At 49.7% G+C, this 9,854-nt stretch overlaps 1 protein-coding gene across 1 annotated transcript; it reads right to left on the bottom strand.

Annotated features, from left to right (window-relative positions):
- Positions 1-347: 347 nt before the first annotated feature.
- On the bottom strand, positions 348-1,148 carry LOC137332623 (uncharacterized). The gene has a single exon (XM_067996580.1). The coding sequence runs from the start codon at positions 1,146-1,148 to the stop codon at positions 348-350; it is 801 nt and encodes a 266-aa protein (XP_067852681.1).
- Positions 1,149-9,854: the final 8,706 nt, after the last annotated feature.

Genomic DNA, 9,854 nt, shown 5'->3' with positions numbered 1-9,854 from the left:
GTCGGTCACTGTCATCAGTGGGGGACGGTCACTGTCGGTCACTGTCATCAGTGGGGGACGGTCACTGTCGGTCACTGTCATTAGAGGGGGACGGTCACTGTCGGTCACTGTCATCAGTTGGGGACGGTCACTGTCGGTCACTGTCATCAGCGGGGGACGGTCACTGTCATCAGAGGGGGACGGTCACTGTCGGTCACTGTCATCAGCGGGGGACGGTCACTGTCATCAGAGGGGGACGGTCACTGTCGGTCACTGTCATCAGCAGGGGACGGTCACTGTCGGTCACTGTCATCAGAGGGGGACGGTCACTGTCGGTCACTGTCATCAGTGGGGGACGGTCACTGTCATCAGTGGGTGTCGGTCACTGTCATCAGTGGGGGACGGTCACTGTCGGTCACTGTCATCAGTGGGGGACGGTCACTGTCGGTCACTGTCATCAGTTGGGGACGGTCACTGTCGGTCACTGTCATCAGCGGGGGACGGTCACTGTCGGTCACTGTCATCAGTGGGGGACGGTCACTGTCGGTCACTGTCATCAGTGGGGGACGGTCACTGTCGGTCACTGTCATCAGTGGAGGACGGTCACTGTCGGTCACTGTCATCAGTTGGGGACGGTCACTGTCGGTCACTGTCATCAGCGGGGGACGGTCACTGTCGGTCACTGTCATCAGTTGGGGACGGTCACTGTCGGTCACTGTCATCAGTGGAGGACGGTCACTGTCGGTCACTGTCATCAGAGGGGGACGGTCACTGTCGGTCACTGTCATCAGTTGGGGACGGTCACTGTCGGTCACTGTCATCAGTTGGGGATGGTCACTGTCGGTCACTGTCATCAGTTGGGGATGGTCACTGTCGGTCACTGTCATCAGAGGGGGACGGTCACTGTCGGTCACTGTCATCAGAGGGGGACGGTCACTGTCGGTCACTGTCATCAGTTGGGGATGGTCACTGTCGGTCACTGTCATCAGAGGGGGACGGTCACTGTCGGTCACTGTCATCAGTTGGGGACGGTCACTGTCGGTCACTGTCATCAGCGGGGGACGGTCACTGTCGGTCACTGTCATCAGTGGGGGACGGTCACTGTCGGTCACTGTCATCAGCGGGGGACGGGATGTGAATTGAGACACATTCGCATCATCACCAAACATCTGCAACTCTGAGAATCCAGCGGTGGGAGAAGAGAAAGTCCTGAGCTGCTCCTGCTCCCAACTCCAGCATTGGCTGCTCGAAGGATTATATTCAGCTCATGGGTCACTGTTTTGGCCTCAAGTTCCTGATGGTGCCATTTAAATAAAGTCTTTAATCCAATGCTTCAACTCAAAGAGTGAATAACAACTCCAAAAGTTTAATGTAAGGGATTAGTGATAAACCAACTACTTAACCCAACAGCTTAATAGTAACTCAACAGTTTAACACAGCAGATAATTTATATAATCAACCACTTAACCCAACATTTAACTTTGAGGGGGAGAAAAAGAGAGAGAACCCTTGAGACTTACAGAACCAAACCACAAAACTTTCCTTCAGCTTTTTAAAAATGATATAAAATCCAAGCATACAATGGTTATTAGAAGCAGATTCATTAATTATTTGTACGTTTTTAATTATTTCTGCAAAGGAGGGTTTTCTTTCTCGATTCTCCTCCCCCCTCTCTCCTGATGGAATAATGAGCCGTAGAAGTTTCCAGCACAGAATGAGGCCATTTGGCCCATTATACCTGTGCTGTCTCTTTGCGGAAGCAATCCACTGCTCATAGCCCTGTATCTACTTTGCTTTAGGTATTTATCCAATTTTCCCTTAAAAGACACGATGGTCTCTGCCTCAACCATTCCCTGGGGCAAAGTATCCCATTCTCAACAACCCTCTGTGGAAAGAAATTTCTCCAAGGCTCCCCTCATTTTCTTAATGACACTTTTAAATTGATGACCCCTCACCTCTGACTCCAGAGCCGCAGGAAATAGTCTTTTCCTGGAACCGCCATCAAAACTCACAACGTTACAAATCTCAATTAAATCTCCTCTCATTGAAACATATAAAATTCTGACAGCGCTAGACAGACTGGATGCAGGGAGGATGTTTCCCCTGGCTGGGGGGTCCAGAACGATGGGTCACAGTCTCAGGATACGGGGTAGGACATTTAGGACTGAGATGAGGAGAAATTTCTTCACTCAGAGGGTGGTGAACCTGTGGAATTCTCCACCACAGAAGGCTGTGGAGGCCAAGTCACTGAATATATTTAAGAAGGAGCTGGATAGATTTCTAGACACAAAAGGAATTAAGGGGAATGGGGAGAGAGCAGGAATATGGTATTCAGATAGAGGATCAGCCATGATCATATTGAATGGCGGAGCAGGCTCGAAAGGCCGAATGGCCGACTCCTGCTCCTATTTTCTATGTTTCTTATTTTGTGTTACAACATTTTATGTGGCACCTTATCGAATGCCTTTTGAAAATCCAAATATACGACATCCACTGGTTCCCCTTTATCTACCCTGCTAGTTACATCCTCAAAAAACTCTAAGAAATTTGTCAAACATGATTTCCCTTTCATAAATCCATGTTGACTCTGCCTAATCTTATTATGATTTTCTAAGTGCCCTGTTACCACTTCCTTAATAATGGATTCCAGCATTTTCTCAACGACTGATGTCAGGCCAGAATAGAATAGTTGCCAGAATAAAAGAGGTCACATTCCCTCATACCATTCCTTCAGACCCAATATCTATTGTCGAAAGAAAAAGGAAAGTCGCTGAAATAAAGACACCAGGTCTGTTACCGAGCCGACAGGGCCAGCAAGACCAAGGTCACCATTGTGAAAATAAATTCAATAAATCTGGTTATAAATTTGTGAGCTGGCACCTGAACAAATGATCATAACTAACATTGGGGAGTAGAGTCTTGTTAACAGAGCAGAGCTTGTCGGTCCAGCGGAGATCAGTGGGAGTAAGATCCTGCAATTGGGGTGAGAGGGGGGAGAGGACAACGGGATATAGAGCAGGTCACTTTAGCTTGTGGGCTTGGCTATAACTATTATTAGGAGGCAGAGGCGACAAGCAATAAGGGAAAGGTGACCGTAGGGAGACAGAGCAGTGTTGGTGGTGCCTGGATAGAAACACAGGAACAGAGAAAATAGGAGCAGGAGTCGGCCATTCGGCCCCTCGAGCCTGCTCCGCCATTCAATATGATGATGGCTGATCCTCTATCTCAGCACCATATTCCCGCTCTCTCCCCATGCCCCCTGGTGCCTTTAGATAACTCCTTTCACAAGCAAAGCATTTTACAGCCAATGAAATGCTTTTGGACTGTGGTCACTGCTGTAATGTAGGAAATGCGGCAGTCAATTTGCGCAAAGCAAGATCCCGCAAACAGCAATGTGATAATAACCAGGTAATCTGTTTTAGTGATGTTGGTCGAGGGATAAATATCGGCCAGGACACTGGGGAGAACTCCCCTGCTCTTCTTTGAAATAGTAGCCGTGGGATCTTTTACATCCACCTGAGAGGGCAGACGGGGCCTCGGTTTAATGTCACACCTGAAAGACGGCACCTCCGACAGTGCTGCACTCCCTCAGTACTGGACTGGGAGTGTCGGCCTGGATTATGGGCTCAAGTCTCTGGAGTGGGACTCGAACCCACGACCTCCTGTCTCAGAGGCGAGAGTGAGACCACTGAGACTCAGCTGACATCACAAAGCTCAGTAGAAAGCTCCCAGCCTGGACACCGACTTCCAGCAAAAAATACCAGTGTATCTCTGGCATTTCCGGTTCTGATTTCAGTCCTTGAGCAGTGGTTGGTCTCTCTCACTACAATCTGAGCTCAGTCAAAGAGCTTCAAAACAGTGACCTTTCACAGTGACCTTTACCTGTTCCAAGCGAGAAGATGGCAGTGGGCCTGAATTATTGTGGATCTGGACATACTGCTCACACAGAGAGCCCAATGAATGAATGAGTGATATTTCAACCAAGGCAATGCAGCCTGTGGTGGACGGGCTCAGTCCAATCAGATAGTGTGTCGGGCGAGGAAACTGTGGCCAACATCCTGCAATTGGGCTGCGACAGATTAATAACCGTGTAACATCCAGAGCGGCAGCAATAAAGCAACAATCACAGATCGCACACAGTCACAGCGATGTTAACAACCCCAGTACCATTAACATCCCAGCACCTTTAAAAACCCCCGCACCTTTAAAAACCCCAGTACCTTTAAAAAACCCCGCACCTTTAAAAACCCCAGTACCTTTAAAAACCCCCGCACCTTTAAAAACCCCAGTACCTTTAAAAACCCCCGCACCTTTAAAAACCCCAGTACCTTTAAAAACCCCCGCACCTTTAAAAACCCCAGTACCTTTAAAAACCCCCGCACCTTTAACAGTTCATAATATCATCGTATCATAGTAGATACAGCACAGAAGGAGGCCATTCAGCCCATCATGCTGGTGTCAGCTCTTTGAAAGATCTATCCAATCAGTCCCACTCTCCTGCTCTTTCCTCATATCCCTGTAAATTGTTTCCCTTCAAGTATTTATCCAATTCCCTTTTGAAAGTTATTATTGAATCTGCTTCCACCGTCCTTTCAGGCAGCGCATTCCAGATCAGAACAACTCGCTGTGTAAAAGATTGTTTCCTCATCTCCCCTCTGGTTCTTTTGTCGATCACCTTAAATCTGTGTCCTCTGGTTACCGACCCTTCTGCCACTTATTTACTCCTTATTTACTCTATCAAAACCCTTCATGATTTTGAACACCTCGATTAAATCTCCCCTTAACCTTCTCTGCTCTAAGGAGAACAATCCCAGCTTCTCCAGAGCTTTTAACAATTCCAGAACCTAGAAGGGTCTATCATGTGGAGATGCCGGTGATAGACTGGGGTGGACAAATGTAAGGAATCTTACAACACCAGGTTATAGTCCAACTGTTTTATTTGAAAATCACAAGCTTTTGGAGCTTTCCTCCTTCGTCAGGTGTGTGAAGGTTTCCATCAAAGCACAGCATATATAGTCACAGAACAATGCCTGGTGATTACAGATAATCTTTCCAACTGCCTGTTATCACACCTCTGCATGGATGGTGTTCAGACAGGGGAACATTACACCCAAGCCCACTGAATACGCAAGCGGTCAGAGACAAAGAATGGCCATTTGTAATAAAAACAGATATCTTTTTTTCTCCCTGGTGGGGTTACATGTATTCATGTTTTAAATACAAATGGCCATTCTTTGTCTCTCTCTCTCTCTCTCTGTCTTTGAAAAAATTTGCAGGGCTACGGGGAAAGGGCGGGGGAGTGGGACTAGCTGGACTGCTCTTGCAGAGAGCGGGTGCGGACTCGTGCTGTAAGCGGTCTATGATTCAATGATCCCAAACTTTAAGAGCATCAGCACATTTAACAATCTCAGCACCGGTAACCGGCTCAGGATCGGGAACAATCTCAGGATCGGGAACAATCTCAGCATCGGGAACAATCTCAGCATCGGGAACAATCTCAGCATCGGGAACAATCTCAGCATCGGGAACCGGCTCAGGATCGGGAACAATCTCAGGATCGGGAACAATCTCAGGATCGGTAACCGGCTCAGGATCGGGAACAATCTCAGGATCAGGAACAATCTCAGGATCGGGAACAATCTCAGGATCGGTAACCAGCTCAGGATCAGGAACAATCTCAGGATCGGGAACAATCTCAGGATCGGTAACCGGCTCAGGATCGGGAACAATCTCAGGATCGGGAACAATCTCAGGATCGGTAACCAGCTCAGGATCAGGAACAATCTCAGGATCGGGAACAATCTCAGGATCGGTAACCGGCTCAGGATCGGGAACAATCTCAGCATCGGGAACAATCTCAGGATCGGGAACAATCTCAGGATCGGGAACAATCTCAGCACCGGTAACCGGCTCAGGATCGGGAACAATCGCAGGATCGGGAACAATCTCAGGATCGGGAACCGGCTCAGGATCGGGAACAATCTCAGGATCGGGAACAATCTCAGGATCGGTAACAATCTCAGGATCGGGAACAATCTCAGGATCGGGAACAATCTCAGGATCGGTAACCGGCTCAGGATCGGGAACAATCTCAGGATCGGGAACAATCTCAGGATCGGGAACAATCTCAGGATCGGTAACCGGCTCAGGATCGGGAACAATCTCAGGATCAGTAACAATAGAGTCATAGAGTCATAGAGTCATACAGCACGGATAGAGGCCCTTCGGCCCATCGTGTCCGCGCCTGCCATCAGCCCTGTCTACTCTAATCCCATATTCCAGCATTTGGTCCGTAGCCTTGTATGCTATGGCATTTCAAGTGCTCATCCAAATGCTTCTTGAATGTTGTGAGGGTTCCTGCCTCCACAACCCTTTCAGGCAGTGAGTTCCAGACTCCAACCACCCTCTGGGTGAAAAAGTTCTTTCTCAAATCCCCTCTAAACCTCCCGCCTTTTACCTTGAATCTATGTCCCCTTGTTATAGAACCCTCAACGAAGGGAAAAAGCTCCTTAGTATCCATCCTATCTGTGCCCCTCATAATTTTGTACACCTCAATCATGTCCCCCCTCAGCCTCCTCTGCTCCAAGGAAAACAAACCCAATCTTCCCAGTCTCTCTTCATAGCTGAAGCGCTCCAGCCCTGGTAACATCCTGGTGAATCTCCTCTGCACCCTCTCCAAAGCGATCACATCCTTCCTGTAGTGTGGCGACCAGAACTGCACACAGTACTCCAGCTGTGGCCTAACCAGTGTTTTATACAGCTCCATCATAACCTCCTTGCTCTTATATTCTATGCCTCGGCTAATAAAGGCAAGTATCCCATATGCCTTCTTTACCACCTTATCTACCTGTTCCGCCGCCTTCAGGGATCTGTGAACTTGCACACCAAGATCCCTCTGACCCTCTGTCTTGCCTAGGGTCCTCCCATTCATTGTGTATTCCCTTGCCTTGTTAGTCCCTCCAAAGTGCATCACCTCACACTTTTCCGGGTTAAATTCCATTTGCCACTGTTCCGCCCATCTGACCAACCCATCTATATCGTCCTGCTCAGGATCGGGAACAATCTCAGTACCAGTAATAGGTTCAGCGTCAGGTCAGGGGAGAGCGATTGAGTGTCGAGGTGAGAAAAAGAGAGTGACAAGTGGAGATTGGGGAGGTAAGGAGTGGCGAGGGAAGAGGGGAGAGAGCGGTGAAGGGAGATTGGAGAGGGAGAGTGGTGAGGAGAGAGGGGAGAGGGAGAGAGTGGTGAGGAGAGAGGGGAGAGGGAGAGAGTGGCGAGGGGAGAGGGGAGAGGGAGAGAGTGGCGAGTGGAGAGGGGAGAGGGAGAGGGAGAGAGTGGCGAGGGGAGAGGGGAGAGGGAAAGAGTGGTGAGGAGAGAGAGAGAGTGGCGAGGGGAGAGAGAGAGCGTGGCGAGTGGAGAGGGGAGAGGGAGAGAGTGGCGAGGGGAGAGGGAGAGAGTGGCGAGGGGAGAGGGGAGAGAGTGGCGAGGGGAGAGGGGAGAGGGAGAGAGTGGTGAGGGGAGAGGGGAGAGGGAGAGAGTGGTATAGGGAGTAGGGAGAGGGAGAGATTGGTGAGGGGAGAGTGGAGAGTGGCGAGGGGAGAAGGGAGAGGGAGAGAGTGGTGAGGGGAGAGGGGAGAGGGAGAGAGTGGCTAGGGGAGTGGGGAGAGGGAGAGAGTGGCTAGGGGAGTGGCGAGGGGAGAGGGAGAGAGGGAGGGAGTGGTGAGGGGAGAGGGAGAGAGTAATGAGGGGAGAGGGAAGAGGGGAGAGTGGCGAGGGGAGAGGGGAGAGGGAGAGAGGGAGGGAGTGGTGAGGGGAGAGGGAGAGAGTAATGAGGGGAGAGGGAAGAGGGGAGAGTGGCGAGGGGAGAGGGGAGAGTGGCGAGGGGAGGGGGAGAGGGGAGAGTGGCGAGGGGAGAGGGGAGAGGGAGGGAGTGGTGAGGGGAGAGGGGAGAGGGAGAGAGTGGTGAGGGGAGAGGGGAGAGGGGAGAGGGAGAGAGTGGTGAGGGGAGAGGGGAGAGGGAGAGAGTGGTGAGGGGAGAGGGGAGAGGGAGAGAGTGGTGAGGGGAGAGGGGAGAGGGAGAGAGTGGTGAGGGGAGAGGGGAGAGGGAGAGAGTGGCGAAGGGAGGGCGCTGTGGTGAAAGGTGAGGGGAGAGGGAGAGAGGAGAGAGGAGAGGGGAGAGGGAGAGAGGCAATGGAGCAGTCTGATTGGATTGTTCACCAATTTTTGATGCTGTGATTAATTTTTAGAAGCATCTTTGCAGATGGGCTGGTTTCTGGATGAGTGTTGGCCTTTTATGTATTCAGGTAAAAAACAAAGAACTGAAAATGAATCTGATTCATTGTAAACTCAGGCAGTAACATTAAAGCTCCCTCCTGTCACATCCCACCTCCAGTGCTGTGATCACCCCCCGAACGCCCACACCTCCAGGTCTTGCTCAGCTCCCTTCCCAGCTCACTGACTGAAATCACCAGCTTGCTATCTGCAAACGCCCACTCTAAAACCTCCACTTTATCTGGACATTTTCTATTCGAGTATTTCAGTGTAAAACTTCCCACAATGTTTCTGGAGGTCACTGACCCATCATAATTATTTTTGTGAATTTTGCTCATCCATAGAAGAACCTCATTGGTGGGGAATGGAATACTTTGAATTTCAGGCACCCAGTGTTAGTCTCAAACATAACATGGGATAAAAGTACAGTCAACATCCCTCGACACTGACCCATCAAACACTTGAAAAGGCGACATTTGCAGGGCTATGGGGAAAGAGCAGGGAGAGTGGGACTAACTGGATAACTCTTTCAAAGAGCCGGCACAGGCACGACGGGCCGAACGGCCTCCTTCTGTGCTGTATGATTCAATGATTTTATGATTGTTCCTGGTGGGGGGGTGGGCTGCTGTGTTGAGTTAAACCAACCTTTGATCATCCCTGTAAAATTAGAGCCAGGCCGTTCAGGGGTGATGTCAGGAAGCATTTCTTCACACAAAGGGGAGTGGGAATGTGGAACTCTCTCCCCCAGAAAGCTGTGGACGCTGGATGTCTATTGGAGCTTTCAAGACTGAGATCAATAGATTTTTGTTGAGTAAGGGTATCGAGGGATACGGAGCAAAGGTGGGTAAGTGGAGTTAAGATACAGATCAGCCATGGAGGAACAGACTCGAGGGGCTGAATGGTTTCCTCCTGTTCCTTTGGTTCAAAGTAGATTCTGGTGGTCGGGAACAAGCTGAAAATGGACAAATTGAGGGTTCCATTTCCGCTGCGCTCCTGTCCCTACCCTGGGCACTGTGTCGACTTGTTATCTGCTAAGAGCAGCCCAGTAGGTGATTTATTGGAGCAGCCGAGTGCAGCTTGCATCAATCCCTGACGTCTCTTGGTGTTTAATCTTCCACTGGTGAGGAGATGATTTGTCCAAAAACTCTGCTCATTGCCTTTCCCCTGGTGCCGTTTGAGAATCAGTACATTGTAACCAGGAACGGTGATCACCTCTCTGACAATCATAGCGGGCAGTGAGGGGACGAGGCTGCTTCTCAGCTGTCTTTGCTGTGAGTTTGGATCATGATGGCTCCTGGCCTGGGAATATAACCTAAAGAGGTTGTTAGTACAGTATTATTCAAGGTGAGACGCAGCATTTCAACATCAGGTCAAATACAAAGGAATGAATTTAACCTTTTACCTACTTTTTCTTTTGAGAATTTACCCGAGGCCCACAGATACAATTTGTTCAGGAGCACTGGGTTTCCCCATGATTCGTGCATTAACCTGACAGTCTGTCTCACTTTCTAATCGTCTAAATGCTCCCCCCTCCCCATAAAACACACGATATAAACTAAACATATATGGTTAGAAACTGAATGGGATAAAAATTGAGAAAGAAG

The sequence above is a fragment of the Heptranchias perlo genome, chromosome 14, assembly GCF_035084215.1.
Source record: "Heptranchias perlo isolate sHepPer1 chromosome 14, sHepPer1.hap1, whole genome shotgun sequence".
NCBI lineage: Eukaryota > Metazoa > Chordata > Chondrichthyes > Hexanchiformes > Hexanchidae > Heptranchias > Heptranchias perlo.
The sequence above is the reverse complement of the archived record's forward strand: the minus strand, read 5'-3'. Positions and strand labels throughout refer to the sequence as shown.

Excerpts from the sequence above, each read along its gene's own strand:
- LOC137332623 (XM_067996580.1), bottom strand. The coding sequence starts at position 1,148 with ATGTTTGGTGATGATGCGAATGTGTCTCAATTCACATCCCGTCCCCCG.